The sequence below is a fragment of the Hyperolius riggenbachi genome, chromosome 3 (genome assembly GCF_040937935.1).
Source record: "Hyperolius riggenbachi isolate aHypRig1 chromosome 3, aHypRig1.pri, whole genome shotgun sequence".
NCBI lineage: Eukaryota > Metazoa > Chordata > Amphibia > Anura > Hyperoliidae > Hyperolius > Hyperolius riggenbachi.
In genome coordinates, this window is record NC_090648.1 from 10,812,043 (window position 1) to 10,833,990 (window position 21,948).

The 21,948-nt window shown below is 44.6% G+C and overlaps 1 protein-coding gene across 4 annotated transcripts in view; it reads left to right on the forward strand.

Moving 5' to 3' along the window:
• NLGN2 (neuroligin 2) overlaps nt 1-21,948 on the forward strand; it is a 476,375-nt gene that overhangs the window by 120,895 nt on the left and 333,532 nt on the right. For all 4 annotated transcript variants that reach the window (XM_068273846.1, XM_068273847.1, XM_068273845.1 and 1 more), the window contains exon 2: nt 15,871-16,836. In XM_068273846.1, coding sequence (XP_068129947.1) covers nt 16,419-16,836 — 418 coding nt within the window. In that variant the 5' untranslated portion in view covers nt 15,871-16,418. The remainder of the gene's footprint in view (nt 1-15,870; nt 16,837-21,948) is intronic.

Here is a 21,948-nt window from a genome sequence, read left to right on the forward strand (position 1 = left end):
GATTTTGCTAAGAATTATTTTATTCTAAATCCATTTTAACAGGAAGATTAAGAAAGAAATGGAAAAAAGGAAAAAAATCATTATTTCTCAGTTTTTGGCCATTATAGTTTGAAATTAATTTATTTGCCCATTAGTCCTGGCTATTACACCATTTAAATTATGTCCCTATCACAATGTATGGCGCCAATATTTTATTTGGAAATAAAGGTGCATTTTTTCAGTTTTGTGTCCATCACTTATTACAAGCCCATTATTTAAAAAATAACAGTAATATACCTTAATACATACATATTAGAAAAGTTTAGTCCCTAAGGTAACTATGATTTTTTTTTATTGTTTTTTTTTTTTAATTTACAAAAAATGTTTGTGTAGCTATTAGGGAACGTGGGAGGTAATGGACTAATTTTAATAGTAAAAAAAAATGTCATTATCTGGAAATTTTTATTTCCAGATGTAATTTTACTATTTGGCCACAAGATGCCCTTGTAGCTTACTTCTGCATGCGTAGTATTACTACACAAGCAGAAGTAAAGCGTATATGGGGCAGAAGGGGATTTATGAAAGACAGAGCTGTCTCGCTGACAGTGTCGGCCTTTCATACGGAGGCTTAGCACAATGAATGGGAACTGTGTTCTCATTCCATGATCCCTGGGTTAATGAAAGGCGGCGGGAGCGTGTGCGCGCGTGCCCGGCTTGGCGGCAGCGGGGCTGGCTATCTGGACGGATATACCCCTCCAGATAGACCTAAGTGGTTAATGACTAACTGTTCAAGATTTCTTTGCAAGCTTTTGAAACTTTAAGTTTCTTCTTGAGGCATGTTACAGAACTTGATCAGAACCGTGGTTCTGAACCAGTAAGTTTCAAAAGCTTGCAAATAAATACAAAAATCATCCAACTCGGACTCTTCCGTTTATGAAACCACCGACCCCGAGTGCCCAAAATTGCTCTGACTTTGACTCTGACTCTTTAGTCTACTACCAGGGCTTTGGAGTTGGTACAAAAATCATCCAACTCCAACTCCTCCATTTTTTAAACAACCGACTCCAGGTACCAAAAAATGCTCAGACTCTGATGCCTTAGTCTAATGCTTACCAGGACTGTGGAGTTGGTGCAAAAATGATTCAACTCCGACTCCTCAGTTTATGAAACCACTGACTCTCGGACTCCTTAGTCCAATTGTTCTGACTCCTTAGTCTAATACTTACCAGGGCTATGGAGTCGGTGCAAAAATCATCCATCTACGACTCCTCAGTTTATGAAACCACCGACTCCAGGTACCCAAGAATTTCTCCGACTCCTCGACTGCACAGCCTTGTATCTAACACTTGAACTGGTTTTCTTGATGTACAGTGTTGATTCTAAATTTTCTTAATTTTCGTAGTACAAGTCATCACCCTTTCCATCTTTGATTTCCATTAAACATACATTTGATACACAAAGGGTTCTGGTGAAGCGTATGAAGCATGGTATCTATAAGTCAGGAATAGGAGCACGGTAATTGCCGTCTGCAGTTGCTGTGAGAGTTTTGAATATTTGTAGCAGAACGTACAATGGGTTTTTCTCAAGTCTTTTCTAGGTTCATGCCAGTTTGCATGTCCTGATGTTGGTGATATGTGTGTCTATGATCAGGAGTGACAGGTACTGCCCAGGGCCGTGGACCATTTGTGAAGTTTGAGACTTTGGATTGAATTTATTTGGTGTTCTTGCTAGAAGGAAGTGTTGATGGGGTGAGAGAAGGGTTCAGAATTGAAAAGACGTGTTCGTTTTCAATTCTCTTGGGATTAGTGGAAGGATGAGTGACAGCTATTCCTACAAGAGCTTTTAGAACCACAATAAAACAAAAAAAAAAGTCATTCTCGATCTCTGAGGTGTTACTTGTGGTGATCTACCTGCAAAATCACTGCCTTGGATTTTATTTGCGTCTTTTGTGTCATAGAGTCACCCGTATGTCCTCCGATTTCATCCTCTGAGAATGTTGGACGTTAGATCCGTGGGCTCATTTACTATTCAGAATTAATGTCTCTGTTTCTAGAATCTATTGTAGATATGTATGGTTTCGAAATTTATCTTAAATAATTTGGATCTTTCTGTTCCGTTCCAACATTTACATCATTTTACATTTGGTTTGCGACATCATCATCCAATTTTGTTTGTCATCAACATTTACATTAACTTGCATCTGTAGCTGTGGGTCCATCTCAACCTCCCTTTCAGTTTGAATACTTCCTGTGTCTTCCCCGAACTATTAGAAACACCAAAATCCTTGATCTTGGTGCTCAACAGTCTTCAATATTTTGTCCAATAGTATTACTGTTCTTTATTTGTAGTTGGTGGTGTTCTTTCTTCTTGGTGTTCTTTCTTATATGTTTGTTTATGTAAGTGAGCACAAATGTTTTTCTCATATTACCGGTAATATGTCATTGCCACGACTTTCCTTTGGAGCCTAAAGTTGTAGAAACTATCGATCTACCAAGCTTTTCCGTTTCCCATAAGAGAGGTTCTCCTGTGTTTCCTGGATAATATTTAGTCAAGTTATCATTTTTCAATGTATGTAAAGCTTAAGTGATTATAATTTTGTTGTCTTATAGGGGAGCTCAGTGAGAGGTATATGGAGGTCGCCATGTTCATTCTCTTTTAGAAATGCCATTGGCTGTGAGCTTAGCCCTGCTGATGTTTTGCTTTCAGTCACATGTCTGGAACCAGCATGCAACCAGTGGAGGCACCTTTGATCCAGGAGTTAATAGAGGCAGATGATGAGCACAACAACATGTCATGTAACATGTACTTTCCTTACCAGGCCATTCATATATCTGCCATTTTTCTTATCTCGCTCAACTCTCTTCTCTTTTCAGCTGGCTTTTCTGACTCCACCTCTACCCATCCTCAATCTCTTCTCTTTCTTGTGCTCATCTCCATTCCATGTTCCACATTTCTTCTTACTCGTCTTCCTTTTATCCCATATCTTCTCTCTATTCTCCCTTCTTTTATCTCATACCTTCTCAGTGTTCTTCCTTTTCTGTCAGTATCATACAGTATCTATAGTCCGTTCATCCTGTTTTTCTTCTCATCTCATTTCCCCTCAGCCTTATCTCTCTATATGACCTCTTCTAACTCCCTTGTTTATCCATTTCATATATCTTCTTCTTACTTATGTCTTTCTGTCCTGGCTAGATAGATGACTGCATCACCTTTGGTGTAGAAGACAAGGGTATAAATCCGGGATGGAGTCAGTACCCAACCAGTAAGGAAACCTTGGGCAGGACCCCTAATTCTCCAGGGTGGCCTACTGAGTCCACCCTAAGTGTCTGCAGCTCCTAATTGCTTTGAGTCTGACAGTAGAAAAGCGCTACACAATTGTTAGCTTTGCTTTCTCGTTTTAGTCTGTCCACATCTCATATCATCTCCACCTTCTCCACTCCATGTCTCATTTCATCTCCCCCTTCTCCACTCCATGTCTCATTTCATCTCCCCCTTCTCCACTCCATGTCTCATATCATCTCCCCCTTCTCCACTCCATGTCTCATTTCATCTCCCCCTTCTCCACTCCATGTCTCATTTCATCTCCCCCTTCTCCACTCCATGTCTCATTTCATCTCCCCCTTCTCCACTCCATGTCTCATTTCATCTCCCCCTTCTCCACTCCATGTCTCATATCATCTCCCCCTTCTCCACTCCATGTCTCATATCATCTCCCCCTTCTCCACTCCATGTCTCATTTCATCTCCCCCTTCTCCACTCCACATCTCATATCATCTCCACCTTCTCCACTCCATGTCTCATATCATCTCCCCCTTCTCCACTCCATGTCTCATTTCATCTCCCCCTTCTCCACTCCATGTCTCATTTCATCTCCCCCTTCTCCACTCCATGTCTCATTTCATCTCCACCTTCTCCACTCCATGTCTCGTTTCATCTCCCCCTTCTCCACTCCACATCTCATTTCATCTCCCCCTTCTCCACTCCATGTCTCATTTCATCTCCACCTTCTCCACTCCATGTCTCGTTTCATCTCCCCCTTCTCCACTCCACATCTCATTTCATCTCCCCCTTCTCCACTCCATGTCTCATTTCATCTCCACCTTCTCCACTCCATGTCTCGTTTCATCTCCCCCTTCTCCACTCCATGTCTCATTTCATCTCCCCCTTCTCCACTCCATGTCTCATATCATCTCCCCCTTCTCCACTCCACATCTCATTTCATCTCCGCCTTCTCCACTCCATGTCTCATTTCATCTCCCCCTTCTCCACTCCACATCTCATTTCATCTCCGCCTTCTCCACTCCATGTCTCATTTCATCTCCCCCTTCTCCACTCCATGTCTCATTTCATCTCCGCCTTCTCCTTCCTCTGTCCCCATATTATATCTCCTCTCCATTCTTCCTTCCCTCAATCTCATAGCATCATTGTTTTTGTTGTCATCTCCACCATATTCTATGTTTCCACTTCACATCTCATATATCCCCCCAGTCCTTCTTTATCTCCTCTTCATCCTATATCTTCTCTCCCTCTTTGTGCTTTCTCTGTATTTGTCGTGTTTCATACTTTTCCCTCTCCCTTTCATAGTGGCTTGATAGTGTAATGGTTAAGGGCTCTGCCTCTGACACAGGAGACCTGGGTTTGTATCTCGGCTCTTCCTGTTCAGTAAGCCAGCACCTATTCACTAAGGAGACCTTGGACAAGACTCCCTAACACTGCTACTGCCTATAGAGTGTCCCTAGTGGCTGCAGCTCTGGCCTAACACTGTTACTGCCTGTAGAGCACGTCCTAGTGGCTGCAGCTCTGACCTAACACTGCTACTGCCTATAGAGCTCCCCCTAGTGGCTGCAGCTCTGACCTAACACTGCTACTGCCTACAGAGCGCACCCTAGTGGCTGCAGCTCTGCCCTAACGCTGCTACTGCCTATAGAGCGCTCCCTAGTGGCTGCAGCTCTGGCCTAACACTGTTACTGCCTATAGAGCGCTCCCTAGTAGCTGCAGCTCTGGCCTAACACTGCTACTGCCTATAGAGCGCCCCCTAGTGCCTGCAGCTCCGGCCTAACACTGCTACTGTCTATAGAGTGCCCCCTAGTGGCTGCAGCTCTGACCTAACACTGCTACTGCCTACAGAGCGCACCCTAGTGGCTGCAGCTCTGCCCTAATGCTGCTACTGCCTATAGAGCGCTCCCTAGTGGCTGCAGCTCTGGCCTAACACTGTTACTGCCTATAGAGCGCCCCCTAGTGGCTGCAGCTTTAGCCTAACACTGCTACTGCCTAAAGAGCTCCCCCTAGTGGCTGCAGCTCTGGCCTAACACTGCTATTGCCTATAGAGCGCCCCCTAGTGGCTGCAGCTCTAGCCTAACACTGCTACTGCCTAAAGAGCTCCCCCTAGTGGCTGCAGCTCTGGCCTAACACTGCTACTGCCTATAGAGCGCCCCCTAGTGGCTGCAGCTCTAGCCTAACACTGCTACTGCCTGTAGAGCACGTCCTAGTGGCTGCAGCTCTGGCCTAACACTGCTACTGCCTATAGAGCGCCCCCTAGTGGCTGCAGCTCTGGCCTAACACTGCTACTGCCTATAGAGCGCGCCCTAGTGGTTGCAGCTCTTGCCTAACACTGCTACTGCCTATAGAGCGCCCCTAGTGGCTGCAGCTCTGGCGCTTTGAGTCTGCCAGGACAAAGGCGTGATATATCTCGTAAATGTTCTGTGTCTTGTCTTTCTATCTATCCTCTCTTGTTTTATTTTCTGCTCTCCATCCTACACCAGCTCTCTTTTCCTAAAGAGAGTTCTTATCACTCTTCTTATTCATCTCCATCGTGTTACTTCTTCACACTCCACCTCTACTGATTTGACACCTTCATTTTCGTTTCCCTTACCTCCTTTCCATCCCATTTTTGTCCCTCTTGTATCTCTATTCTCATGCCCCGACTACATTCATGGCCTTGCTCTCACTCAGTGATCCTCTGTCTCCTTCTTGATGCTCATCTTCTGTCCGGTTCACATCTCCAGTTTATTTCCAACCATCTTCCTTCCATGCTATGGCTCCTCTCTATAGTCACTTAAGTTTTGTAGATTCTGTAGCTCCTCATTGACTGCGCTCACCTATTATCCACCCTTCTGTCTTCTAAGTCTTCTTCTTCAACCTCAAATCTCATAACTCATCTCTCATCTCATAATTCTTCCATTCCCATCTCCTCTCTATTCTCACTTATCTTTTCTCCATCCCATATATCTGATTTCACTCTTTTTTTCCACCCAATATCTCCTTTGTCCTCAGGGCTTCCTCTATTCTTTCATTACTGCCCGTTTTAGTCATCTTCTCCTCATCCGATATCTACGGCACTCTCTTTTGCTTTTCAGTATTTCTCTGTCTCACATCCATTCTGTCTTTTTCCTAGCTAGTAAGCCCTACTGTATCAGTCATGTTTTCCTTGCCCTAATTTCATCACGTGCCAAGTTCGGTTGTCCATTATTATTTGACATTTTTTACCGTCCAGGCATCACAATATGTTTATTCATTTTTTTAGTCATTATTCCTTTCATCGTCAATAGATCATTGCCAACTTTAAAACCTTTCTCACCGACCTGAAGCCAAATTGTGGGCTTGGCATATATTTACTTTGGTGCACATGTCATCATCTTCTCATGAAACAATTGGTTTGAGGGAGTTCGGGTAGAGTTGAGCTGAAATTTTCGTAATTTCGCATTACTATAATTACGCATGCGAAATTTGCGATTACGATGCGAAATTAGCGTAGCGAAATTGCCATTAAAATCGTAATTGAAAATACCGTAAGCGTAATTTTCAACGCGAAATTTCGCGTTTCGTTCATGCCGTAATTTCGCATTAAACGCTACCGTAATTTCGCGTTAAACCGTAACGCTCCGTATAATATAAAAAAGCCGCCGACTTTAAGGGTTAATAGCAAAGCCCCCTTAAATGCTAAGAGCCTCAAATTTGGAGAATATATTAAGGAGATCAGGAGGAATAAAAGGAAAAATTTTTTTTTCAAAAAGACCTTATAGTTTTTGAGAAAATCGATGTTAAAGTTTCAAAGTAAAAATGTATACATTTAAAAACCCGCCGACTTTAACGGTTAATAGCAAAGCCTGCTTAAAGTTTAGGAACACCAAATTCCTAGGGTACATTAACCACTTCCCGACCGCCGTATGTACAATTGGCGGCCGGGAAGTGCACCCCGCAAGGACCGCCGTATTGACAATTGGCGGCGGTCCTTGTAGGGGCATGGGCGGAGCGATCGCGTCATCAGTGACGCGATCCTCCGCCTCCGCCTGGCGCCGCTCACCCGCCGCAACATCCCGCCGGCCATACGGAAGCGCCGGCGGGATGTTAACCCCGCGATCGCCGCATACAAAGTGTATAATACACTTTGTAATGTTTACAAAGTGTATTATACAGGCTGCCTCCTGCCCTGGTGGTCCCAGTGTCCGAGGGACCACCAGGGCAGGCTGCAGCCACCCTAGTCTGCACCAAGCACACTGATTTTTCCCCCCCCCTGCCCCAGATCGCCCACAGCACCCATCAGACCCCCCCCTGCCCACCCCCCAGACCCCTGTTTGCACCCAATCACCCCCCTAATCACCCATCAATCACTCCCTGTCACTATCTGTCAACGCTATTTTTTTTTTTATCCCCCACCCTGCTCCCTGCCCCCTCCTGATCACCCCCCACCCCTCAGATTCTCCCCAGACCCCCCCCCCCCAGACCACCCCCCCTGTTTACTGTATGCATCTATCCCCCTGATCACCTGTCAATCACCTGTCAATCACCTGTCAATCACCCATCAATCACCCGTCAATCACCCCCTGTCACTGCCACCCATCAGCCAGCCCCTAACCTGCCCCTTGCGGGCAATCTGATCACCCCCCCACACCAATAGATCGCCCGCAGATCCGACATCAGATCACCTCCCAAATCCATTGTTTACATCTATTCTCTCCTCTAAACACACACTAATTACCCATCAATCACCCATCAATCACCCCCTATCACCACCTGTCACTTTTACCTATCAGATCAGACCCTAATCTGCCCCTTGCGGGCACCCAATCACCCGCCCACACGCTCAGATTGCCCTCTGACCCCCCCTTATTAATTCACCAGTGCATTAATTACATCTGTTCTTCCCTGTAATAACCCACTGATCACCTGTCAATCACCTGCCAATCACCTATCACCCATCAATCACCCCCTGTCACCCCCTGTCACTGCCACCCATCAATCAGCCCCTAACCTGCCCCTTGCGGGCAATCTGATCACCCACCCACACCATTAGATCGCCCGCAAACCCGCCGTCAGATTACCTCCCAAATGTATTGTTTACATCTGTTATCTTCTCTAAACACCCACTAATTACCCATCAATCACCCATCAATCACCCCCTATCACCACCTGTCACTGTTACCTATCAGATCAGACCCTAATCTGCCCCTTGCGGGCACCCAATCACCCGCCCACACGCTCAGATTGCCCTCAGACCCCCCCCTTATCAATTCGCCAGTGCATTAATTACATCTGTCCTTCCCTGTAATAACCCACTGATCACCTGTCAATCACCTGCCAATCACCTATCACCCATCAATCACCCCGTCACTGCCACCCAACAATCAGCCCCTAACCTGCCCCTTGCGGGCAATCTGATCACCCACCCACACCAATAGATCGCCCGCAGATCCGACATCAGATCACCACCCAAGCGCAGCGTTTACATCTATTCTCTCCTCTAAACACCCACTAATTACCCATCAATCACCCCCTATCACCACCTGTCACTGTTACCCATCAGATCAGACCCTAATCTGCCCCTTGCGGGCACCCAATCGCCCGCCTACACGCTCAGATTGCCCTCAGACCCCCCCTTATCAATTCGCCAGTGCAATATTTACATCTGTTCTCCCCTGTAATAACCCACTGATTACCTGTCAATCACCTATCAATCACCCATCAATCACCCCCTGTCACTGCCACCCATCAATCACCCCCTGTCACTTCCACCCATCAATCACCCGCTGTCACTGCCACCCATCAATCAGCCCCTAACCTGCCCCTTGCGGGCAAACTGATCACCCACCCACACCAATAGATCGCCCGCAGATCCGACATCAGATCACCACCCAAGCGCAGTGTTTCCATCTATTCTCTACCCTAAACACCCACTAATTACCCATCAATCACCCCCTGTCACTGCTACCTATCAGATCAGACCCCTATCTGCCCCTAGGGCACTCAATCACCCGCCCACACCCTCAGAATGCCCTCAGACCCCAGCCCTGATCACCTCGCCAGTGCATTGCTTGCATCTATTCCCCCCTCTAATCACACCTTGAGACACCCATCAATCACCTCCTGTCACCCCCTAGCACACCTACCCATCAGATCAGGCCCCAATTTGCCCCGTGTGGGCTCCTGATCACTCGGCCAATCCCTCAGATCCCCCTCAGACCCCCTTCCGATCACCTCCCCAGTGCATTGATTGCATCTATTTTCCCCTCTAACCACCCCCTGAGACACCCATCAATCACCTCCTGTCACCCCCCAGCACTCCTATCCATCAGATCAGGCCCAATACAACCTGTCATCTAAAAGGCCACCCTGCTTATGACCGGTTCCACAAAATTCGCCCCCTCATAGACCACCTGTCATCAAAATTTGCAGATGCTTATACCCCTGAACAGTCATTTTGAGACATTTGGTTTCCAGACTACTCACGGTTTTGGGCCTGTAAAATGCCAGGGCGGTATAGGAACCCCACAAGTGACCCCATTTTAGAAAAAAAGACACCCCAAGGTATTCTGTTAGGTGTTTGACGAGTTCATAGAAGATTTTATTTTTTGTCAAAAGTTAGCGGAAATTAATTTTTATTGGTTTTTTTTCACAAAGTGTCATTTTTCACTAACTTGTGACAAAAAATAAAATCTTCTATGAACTCGCCATACACCTAACGGAATACCTTGGGGTGTCTTCTTTCTAAAATGGGGTCACTTGTGGGGTTCCTATACTGCCCTGGCATTTTAGGGGCCCTAAACCGCGAGGAGTAGTCTAGAAAACAAATGCTTCAAAATGACCTGTGAATAGGACGTTGGGCCCCTTAGCGCACCTAGGCTGCAAAAAATTGTCACACATGTGGTACCGCTGTACTCAGGAAAAGTAGTATAATGTGTTTTGGGGTGTATTTTTACACATACCCATGCTGGATGGGAGAAATTTCTATGTAAATGGACAATTGTGTGTAAAAAAATCAAACAATTGTCATTTACAGAGATATTTCTCCCACTTAGCATGGGTATGTGTAAAAATACACCCCAAAACGCATTATACTACTTCTCCTGAGTACGGCGGTACCACATGTGTGACACTTTTTTACACCCTAAGTACGCTAAGGGGCCCAAAGTCCAATGAGTACCTTTAGGATTTCACAGGTCATTTTGCGACATTTGGTTTCAAGACTACTCCTCACGGTTTAGGGCCCCTAAAATGCCAGGGCAGTATAGGAACCCCACAAATGACCCCATTCTAGAAAGAAGACACCCAAAGGTATTCCGTACGGAGTATGGTGAGTTCATAGAAGATTTAATTTTTTGTCACAAGTTAGCGGAAAATGACACTTTGTGAAAAAAAACTATTAAAATCAATTTCCGCTAACTTGTGACAAAAAAATAAAAACTTCTATGAACTCACCATACTCCTAACGGAATACCTTGGGGTGTCTTCTTTCTAAAATGGGGTCATTAGTGGGGTTCCTATACTGCCCTGGCATTTTAGGGGCCCTAAACCGTGAGGAGTAGTCTTGAAACAAAAATGACCTGTGAAATCCTAAAGGTACTCATTGGACTTTGGGCCCCTTAGTGCAGTTAGGGTGCAAAAAAGTGCCACACATGTGGTATCGCCGTACTCGGGAGAAGTAGTATAATGTGTTTTGGGGTGTATTTTTACACATACCCATGCTGGGTGGGAGAAATACCTCTGTAAATGACAATCTTTTGATTTTTTTACACACAATTGTCCATTTACAGAGGTATTTCTCCCACCCAGCATGGGTATGTGTAAACATACACCCCAAAACACATTGTACTACTTCTCCCGAGTACGGCGATACCACATGTGTGGCACTTTTTTGCACCCTAACTGCGCTAAAGGGCCCAAAGTCCAATGAGTACCTTTAGAATTTCACAGGTCATTTTGAGAAATTTCGTTTCAAGACTACTCCTCACGGTTTAGGGCCCCTAAAATGCCAGGGCAGTATAGGAACCCCACAAATGACCCCATTTTAGAAAGAAGACACCCCAAGGTATTCCGTTAGGAGTATGGTGAGTTCATAGAAGATTTTATTTTTTGTCAAAAGTTAGCGGAAAATGACACTTTGTGAAAAAACACAATTAAAATCAATTTCCGCTAACTTTTGACAAAAAAATAAAATCTTCTATGAACTCACTATACTCCTAACGGAATACCTTGGGGTGTCTTCTTTCTAAAATGGGGTCATTTGTGGGGTTCCTATACTGCCCTGGCATTTTAGGGGCCCTAAACCGTGAGGAGTAGTCTTGAAACGAAATTTCTCAAAATGACCTGTGAAATTCTAAAGGTACTCATTGGACTTTGGGCCCTTTAGCGCAGTTAGGGTGCAAAAAAGTGCCACACATGTGGTATCGCCGTACTCAGGAGAAGTAGTATAATGTGTTTTGTGGTGTATTTTTACACATACCCATGCTGAGTGGGAGAAAGATCTCTGTAAATGGACAATTGTGTGTAAAAAAAGTTTACAAATTGTCATTTACAGAGATATTTCTCCCACCCAGCATGGGTATGTGTAAAAATACACCCCAAAACACATTATACTACTTCTCCTGAGTACGGCAATACCACATGTGTGGCACTTTTTTGCACCCTAACTGCGCTAAGGGGTCCAAAGTCCAATGAGCACCTTCAGGCTTTACAGGGGTGCTTACAATTTAGCACCCCCCAAAATGTCAGGACAGTAAACACACCCCACAAATGACCCCATTTTGGAAAGTAGACACTTCAAGGTATTCAGAGAGGAGCATGGTGAGTCCGTGGCAGATTTCATTTTTTTTTTGTCGCAAGTTAGAAGAAATGGAAACTTTTTTTTTTTTTTTTTTTTTTCACAAAGTGTCATTTTCCGCTTACTTGTGACAAAAAATAATATCTTCTATGAACTCACTATGCCTCTCAGTGAATACTTTGGGATGTCTTCTTTCCAAAATGGGGTCATTTGGGGGGTATTTATACTATCCTGGAATTCTAGCCCCTCATGAAACATGACAGAGGGTCAGAAAAGTCAGAGATGCTTGAAAATGGGAAAATTCACTTTTTGCACCATAGTTTGTAAACGCTATAACTTTTACCCAAACCAATAAATATACACTGAATGGGTTTTTTTTTTTTTATCAAAAACATGTTTGTCCACATTTTTCGTGCTGCATGTATACAGAAATTTTACTTTATTTGAAAACTGTCAGCACAGAAAGTTAAAAAAATCATTTTTTTGCCAAAATTCATGTCTTTTTTGCTGAATATAATAAAAAGTAAAAATCGCAGGAGCAATCAAATAGCACTAAAAGAAAGCTTTATTAGTGACAAGAAAAGGAGCCAAAATTCATTTAGGTGGTAGGTTGTATGAGCGAGCAATAAACCGTGAAAGCTGCAGTGGTCTGAATGGAAAAAAAGTGGCCGGTCCTTAAGGGGTAGAAAGCCCTAGGTCCTCAAGTGGTTAACGGGATCAGTGGGAATAAGAGGAAAAAAATTTTTTTCAAAAAGACCTTATAGTTTTTGAGAAAATCGATTTTTAAGTTTCAAGGGCAAAAATGTCTTTTAAATGCGGAAAATGTCAGTTTTTTTTGCACAGGTAACAATAGTGTATTATTTTCATAGATTCCCCCAAGTGGGAAGAGTTTTACTTACTTCGTTCTGAGTGTGGGAAATATAAAAAAAAAACGACATGGGGTCCCCCCTCCCAGACCTCTTTAACCCCTTGTCCCCCATGCAGGCTGGGATAGCCAGAATGCGGAGCACCGGCCGCGTGGGGCTCCGCACCCTGACTATACCAGCCCGCATGGTCCATGGATTGGGGGGTCTCGGAAGGGGAGGGGCAGCCAAGCTTTCCCCTCCCCCTCCGAGCCCTTGTCCAATCCAAGGACAAGGGGCTCTTCTCCACCTCCGATGGGCGGTGGAGGCCGCGATTTCCTGGGTGGGGGGTTCATGGTGGAATCTGGGAGTCCCCTTTAAAAAGGGGTCCCCCAGATGCCCACCCCCCCTCCCAGGAGAAATGAGTATAGAGGTACTTGTACCCCTTACCCATTTCCTTTAAGAGTTAAAAGTAAATAAACACACAAACACATAGAAAAAGTATTTTAATTGAACAAAAAACATAACCACGAAAAAAGTCCTTTAATATTCTTAATTAACCATTAATACTTACCTGTCCCTTTAAATAAATGATCCCACGCAATATCCTCGGAAATGTTCTATCAGTTACAATGTAACAAAGTTATTACAATGTAACAACTTTGTTACATTGTAACTACGCCGCACCCTACGTCACTCACCGCCGCCGCCGCCTCCGCGTCTGTGCTGCAGGACCCGACAGAGCTCTGAGCTATAGCTCAGAGCTCTCGAAAGCATCTTTGTATTTGGGCTCCAAGGAGCCCCATTGGTCCTTAGCAGACCAATGGGGTTCCTTCTGATTTGAAGGAACCCCATTGGTCTGCTAAGGACCAATGGGGCTCCTTGGAGCCCAAATACAAAGATGCTTTAGAGAGCTCTGAGCTATATAGCTCAGAGCTCTGTCGGGTCCGGACTCCGTGCAGGACGCTAAGTCCCCGCCGGCTCCGCTGCCCTCCCCGCCTCTCCCACATGTCACCCACATGTCACCCACATGTGGGTGACATGTGGGTGACAGATGTGGGCGGGGTGGACAGCGGGAGCCGGCGGGGACTTAGTGTCCTGCACGGACGCGTATGCGGCGGCTGAGCGGCGAGTGGCGTCGGGTGCGGCGTAGTTACAATGTAACAAAGTTGTTACATTGTAATAACTTTGTTACATTGTAACTGATAGAACATTTCAGAGGATATTGCGTGGGATCATTTATTTAAAGGGACAGGTAAGTATTAATGGTTAATTAAGAATATTAAAGGACTTTTTTCGTGGTTATGTTTTTTGTTCAATTAAAATACTTTTTCTATGTGTTTGTGTGTTTATTTACTTTTAACTCTTAAAGGAAATGGGTAAGGGGTACAAGTACCTCTATACTCATTTCTCCTGGGAGGGGGGGTGGGCATCTGGGGGACCCCTTTTTAAATGGGACTCCCAGATTCCACCATGAACCCCCCACCCAGGAAATCGCGGCTTCCACCTCCACCGCCCATCGGAGGTGGAGAAGAGCCCCTTGTCCTTGGATTGGACAAGGGCTCGGAGGGGGAGGGGAAAGCTTGGCTGCCCCTCCCCTTCCGAGACCCCCCAATCCATGGACCATGCGGGCTGGTATAGTCAGGGTGCGGAGCCCCACGCGGCCGGTGCTCCGCATTCTGGCTATCCCAGCCTGCATGGGGGACAAGGGGTTAAAGAGGTCTGGGAGGGGGGACCCCACGTCGTTTTTTTTTTATATTTCCCACACTCAGAACGAAGTAAGTAAAACTCTTCCCACTTGGGGGAATCTATGAAAATAATACACTATTGTTACCTGTGCAAAAAAAACTGACATTTTCCGCATTTAAAAGACATTTTTGCCCTTGAAACTTAAAAATCGATTTTCTCAAAAACTATAAGGTCTTTTTGAAAAAAAATGTTTTCCTCTTATTCCCACTGATCCCCTTAATATACCCTAGGAATTTGGTGTTCCTAAACTTTAAGCAGGCTTTGCTATTAACCATTAAAGTCGGCGGGTTTTTAAATGTATACATTTTTACTTTGAAACTTTAACATCGATTTTCTCAAAAACTATAAGGTCTTTTTGAAAAAAAAATTTTTTCCTCTTATTCCTCCTGATCTCCTTAATATATTCTCCAAATTTGAGGCTCTTAGCATTTAAGGGGGCTTTGCTATTAACCCTTAAAGTCGGCGGCTTTTTTATATTATACGGAGCGTTACGGTTTAACGCGAAATTACGGTAGCGTTTAATGCGAAATTACGGCATGAACAAATAACCATTGTAATGCGAAAATTACGCGAAAATTACGCTTACGCGAAATTTCGCGAAATCCTTCTTCATTACGATTATGTACTTACGGCCATAATCGTAATTACACTAATTACGCGAAATTTCGCGAAATCGTAATTAGGTCATTACGCTTATCTCTAAGTTCGGGAAACCAACTAGCCGTTATACCACAAACATTCACCAGCTGAGGTCTGGCACATCGATGATGTCTTCATCAGCATGAAATGTAGAGGTTATACTGTCCATCTCTTCCGTTTTCTCTTCTGGTGTCTCTACCTTTTTCTCTCTCCACCAAATCCCGACCTTAGAAATCTTCCCCCTGTCCTACCCACCTGCCATCATCTCCTCTGCATCAGTGCCTACAACATGGTCTCCCTTCCTAATTCTCTCCGGTTCCTGCTTGCTCTAGCCCCCTCAATCTCTCGCACATTCGCTAATTATAAGTTTGTTACTATAATTGTTGGATTCCAAACTGTAAACAGAAGGAACAGTTTAATTAAATAAATGATCCCGTTCATTATAATCGGGGGAAGCGGACTGAAAAAGAAGTAAGAAGGAGGGGGGCTCGGGCAGTTAGGTAGCGGGGTGCTGCAACACACTCACTTGTATTGTCTTCTTAAAATAACCTTTTGTCTAGATAATTTCCTGTTTCTGTTTTTCACCCCCGGATTTTTATTGTCTTGTCTCTCTCTCTCTCTTAGGATTTCAATGTCTGTTTTAAGGCGACATCAGCGTATCTCTACACATAATGTTCGGGTCCGCCATGGAACGTAATAGAATGGTGTCTACTACTCAACATCAGCCACACCTCTGTCTCGGAGCCGCCTGTTTTCAGCCCTTCTCCAAGTCTGCTGCCTTGGCCTAGATTTTTTCTTGTCTCCTATGACTTGGTACAAACATCACTCCCCGAAAATGTGCCCTCTATATTTCTTAACATTGCCTCAAAAATACACTGCGCTGTCCGTGTAGAGAGGTTGCACCATCCTCCATTCAACCCGCTTTTTAATGTTTAGGGGTTTTTTTGTTTTTGTTTTTTTTTTTATTTCCAAATTTTACCCCTTTTTTATGTCCCAACCTTTTGAAATGAATGTTTTCGCGTAATATAGTTGTGTTTATTTGTTTTTTTTTGTGTTTTTCTTTTAACCCCAATTTTTTATTTTTTCCGAATCTTCTGGTGAAGGTCGTCTTGGTGTTTTTGGTCTTGTCGATTTCTAAGAGGCCAGGAATCCCGCCCCACAAATAATCCTCCATGGCACCGGATCTACGAGCTCCCCTCATGCTGTGGCTCCTAGCCGCTTGCCCTGTCTCTGGGCAAAAGGGGGATGAGAAATACCCCGTGGTCAACACAAACTATGGAAAGTTGCGTGGTGTCAAGAAAGACTTGAACAATGAGATTTTGGGCCCTGTTGTACATTATTTAGGGGTGCCCTTTGCCACCCCTCCCATCGGGGAACGCAGATTCCAGCCACCGGAGGCGCCAGCGTCTTGGACGGAAGTACGAAATGCAACCAATTTTGCCCCTGTTTGCCCACAAAACTTGCATGGAATGTTACCCGGGATTATGCTGCCTTTATGGTTCACCGAGAACATGGACGTGGTAGCCGGATACGTACAAAACCAGAGCGAGGATTGTCTGTATCTCAACCTCTACGTTCCCCTGGAAGATGGTGAGACCATGTGTTACTGTGATGTGTACACGGCTTGGGAACCTGGTTCTCATAGAGTATCTACCATACACACATCATTGCCGGTTAATACACCGCAACGTCTAGTGGTGCTGAGCATAGATTGGTAATAACCAGTCCATGTTGTAGAGTAATAACTAGTACACATCATTAATAATCACACAATATGAAGTAAACTCTGATAATGATTACACCGTAATAATACTGAACATACGCTCATAATATAACTATATAACCATACCACATTTTTGATTATAACAGTTATATTGTAGTGTTCGATTATAATTGTTGAGTATGTGCTAATAATGGTCACATCGCATTGTGGGGTTTATTCACAAAGTGCACTTATTTTTCACCTTAACCGTAAGGAGATATAATGCATGAGATTAAAAGATAAGGAGAGATAAAACATGAGTTAAGTAAGATAAGGAGAGATAAAACATGAGTTAAGTAAGATAAGGAGAGCTAAATCATGAGTTAAGTAAGATAAGGAGAGCTAAATCATGAGTTAAGATAAGGAGAGCTAAATCATGAGTTAAGTCATTTAAGGCGAGATAAATTGTGAGATAACAAATACGGTGAGATGTTTTAACAGAAAAGCTTTGTGAATAAGCCCCTATGTAATAATACCAGGTATACGATGATAACGGTCACACATTGAACTACAGAACTGAGCATTATGATATCTGTGAATTGAACAATGCCTCTGATATTGGTCACACTGCACTGTATGTATAACATTAATCCTGGTCACACTGCACTGATGATTACAGCTGTTTGATTGCTCGATAATCTCAGGAATGCCGCAGCACCGTGTACCCCTCACACCTGCGCTCTGTTGGCAGCAATGCTGTGTCCTTGGATCGGCAGGATATGATGTCACACGTTATTCAGTGCTGGGGATTTTGCTGATAATATTTTTCCTCATGTCGGTACTAAAAATGTCACAAGTCCCATGGAAGCAGCACGTGGCAACTAAAAGCTCTGAATGTGGAATACAGCGCCCCTAACAGGTGACAGCAGAGGTGACATCACTATGTTTGTATCCATCTCTTGTCCAGGCCCCAATGTGACGTCCAGCTGGTGGGGGCTGCAGCCATATTCCATGCTTCATCTGCCTTTACCTGCGTCTCCTCCATCGACCATCACCCTGTCCCCTCCCCCATGTGACGTCCAGCTGGTGGGGGCTGCAGCCATATTCCATGCTTCATCTGCCATTACCTGCGTCTCCTCCATCCACCATCACCCTGCCCCCCCCCTCCCCATTCGGTAATACAGAATGACAATACATGAGGCTGAAAGAAGAACAAAAAGCACCAAAAAGTTCAACATCCTTCACCTTTTCTAGCTCTGAAGTTGGTGATCCGAAGCACATCTTGATTATTTCTAAACATAAAACTTTTTACTTTTTGGTACCAACATTTTCAGATTAATTCTGGGAATGAACTTAAATTTAATCACCTTAGCATTAAAGAGAATGTGCGGCGATAGGAACATTAAAGTTGTCATCTTAGATCCTTTTTAAAATCCGTGACGTTCCTGGCTGTTGTGCTGATCCTGTTCCTCTTACACTGTCTGAGTCACTGACCCAGAAGCAGCACGCAGATCAGGTGCTCTGACTGGCTGTGGTGCTGATCCTGTTCCTCTTACATTGTCTCAGTCACTGACCCAGAAGCAGCGTGCAGATCAGGTGCTCTGACTCGCTGTTGTGCTGATCCTGTTCCTCTTACATTGTCTCAGTCACTGACCCAGAAGCAGCGCGCAGATCAGGTGCTCTGACTGGCTGTGATACTGATCCTGTTCCTCTTACACTGTCTGAGTCACTGACCCAGAAGCAGCGCGCAAATCAGGTGCTCTGACTGGCTGTGGTGCTGATCCTGTTCCTCTTACATTGTCTGAGTCACTGACCCAGAAGCAGCGCGCAGATCAGGTGCTCTGACTGGCTGTTGTGCTGATCCTGTTCCCCTTACACTGTCTGAGTCACTGACCCAGAAGCAGCGCCCAGATCAGGTGCTCTGACTGGCTGTGGTACTGATCCTGTTCCTCTTACACTGTCTGAGTCACTGACCCAGAAGCAGCGCGCAGATCAGGTGCTCTGACTGGCTGTGGTACTGATCCTGTTCCTCTTACACTGTCTGAGTCACTGACCCAGAAGCAGCGCGCAGATCAGGTGCTCTGACTCCACTGGCTGCCTGCTTCTTCCAGTTGTTTGATACAGACTTTGTGGAGGACAAAAACAATCAGTGTGACGGCTGGGAAGTGACTTAAATAAAGAGGAATAAGGCCTTTATCTTCCCTCAAGTTTCCTGTGTAGGTGTTCATCAGTCAGCATTGCTCATCTTACCTGCCAATGCTTCACCCTTCTCTAGAAATGGAATCTCAGAAGCACACCTTACATTTCATAACTTGCTCCATGCTTTTCTCTGCAACTTTGCTGCTAGACTTTCCTGGACTTCATCTCCAACACTCCAAGCATTAGACAATTTCTATTGTTATTTCTCAGAACCCATGGGTTACCAACCTAAAGAAAAGGGGAGCAAGCATAATTACAGCAATTAATATTGCTAGTAACACCACCTATTGGTAAGGAAAGGGGGAAATAGGTCACAGACCTGAAACATACACTAAAAACACAGAAGAAGAAAGGCAGTGAAGGCACCCCTTATTATTATCATATAAATCATCATGCACTTCCGAAAAAATATGGGTCAAGAGGCCAAAAAGGTACATGCAAAAGTTCTTATTTACACTTGGTGAAAATAAAAACTTTTGCATGTACCTTTTTGGCCTCTTGACCCATATTTTTTAGGAAGTGCATGATGATTTATATGATAATAATAAGGGGTGCCTTTCTTCTTCTGTGATTTTGGGTTACCCACCTGGTCTTGCGATATACAGAAGCAGAATGCGGGCTTCATCCATCACAATCGTTTATTGTAGTGTCAGTCCAGCAAAATCCAGCTTAAAGAGGAATTTCAGGCTAAACAAACATTCTGTCATTAAGTTACATTAGTTATGTTAATTAAAATAGATAGGTCATATAATCTCTTACCCACCCTGTTTTAAAAGAACAGGCAAATGTTTGTGATTCATGGGGGCAGCCATCTTTTTGTTTCAAAGGAGGTGACAGAGAACATGAGATACAGTTACAACTGTCCTGTGTCCTGATCACCCCTCCCAGTTGCTAGGCAATGAGAACAACAACATCAGAAATCCCACCATGCTTTGCACAGCATCAGGGGAAAAATGCCCGGGCAGATTTCTTTGATGGGGCGGAGCTTAGCTTCTGTGCAGCTAAAAGTGAGGCTTGGGTAAGAAAAACAAAGTGCTGATGCTGTGAAACTGTTAAAAAAAAAACAGCAAGCCTTTTCAATGCTGCTGAGCAGATTTTTAGTCTGGAGGTTCACTTTAACCAGACAGATTTACAGTTACCAACAGCGGCTTGTGCTTGTGTCACTGTGCCTGTAAAGCAAACCTGAGATGCCAAAAAATAATAAAATTGTACATACCTGGGGTTTCCTCCTTGCCATCTTCCCAGACCATCTTGCCATCTTCCGCACAATCTGTGCATTGCTGGCTGTGTTGTCAGGAGTGTTTCTGGGGAAGCATGCGGAAGGACTGCGCCTGTACCGACTGGTGGATTTACCAGCCCACCTAGCAGAAGATCCAGGCAGCGTGGGGAGACAGCGAGGGACGAAACCTGAAGGGGGATGGAGGAAGCCCCAGGATTGTATCATTTTTTTCGCCGTCTCAGGTACACTTTAACATCGATGCGGAGGTGGGTTGTGGGGCACTAAGATGACCATCGCCGGCTCTACGGACGCTTGGCCAAGCTGGGTTCAAGGCTTTTGATGTAAAAGGCACAGTGACACCAGCACATGCTGCTGTACAACTGTCTGGTTAGGCTTGCTGGACTGACAGGACAATAAATGATGGCTTTGCATTGGATGGTGGCCACGTTCAGCGTCTGTGTATGGTATGTTCTGCCTTCCTTCTACCCACATGGCTGGAGCACACCGATGAGCCATTTCAGTAAAGAGAGCAGAGACAGCACCTACACACGGTGAGATCGCTTCCAACCTTTATCTCCTTCACCTTTAAACATAGTGAGTCCCGCACTGAGCACACTTCATCTCATGTATTTTACCACCCTGGTCTTGCCCTGTTTGGTTCTCTTGAGTGTGTCACCTGGGAAAAGGTGGCCCAGAAAACTAATTGCTGTGGCTAATCAATGAAAAGTAATAAAATCCGCTTACCTCAAATAAAGTTAGAAACTTGTGTTTGATAAAATACGACTTTATTTAACACTCCCCCCCCCAACGGACCATACATATCTCTCCATACACCTATGGGACCATACATATCTCTCCTTATACCTATGGGACCATACATATCTCTCCTTATACCTATGGGACCATACATATCCCTCCTTACACCTATGGGACCATACATATCTCTCCTTATACCTATGGGACCATACATATCTCTCCATACACCTATGGGACCATACATATCTCTCCATACACCTATGGGACCATACATATCTCTCCTTATACCTATGGGACCATACATATCTCTCCTTATACCTATGGGACCATACATATCTCTCCTTATACCTATGGGACCATACATATCCCTCCTTACACTGATAGGACCATACATATCTCTCCATACACCTATGGGACCATACATATCCCTCCTTATACCTATGAGACCATACATATCCCTCCATACACCTATGGGATCATACATATCCCTCCATACACCTATGGGACCATACATATCCCTCCATACAGCTATGGGACCATACATATCTCTCCTTACACCTATGGGATCATACATATCCCTCCATACACCTATGGGACCATACATATCCCTCCATACACCTATGGGACCATACATATCCCTCCATACAGCTATGGGACCATACATATCTCTCCTTACACCTATGGGATCATAGATATCTCTCCTTATACCTATGGGACCATACACATCTCTCCTTATACCTATGGGACCATACATATCTCTCCTTACAGCTATGGGACCATACATATCTCTCCACACACCTATGGGACCATACATATCTCTCCTTAC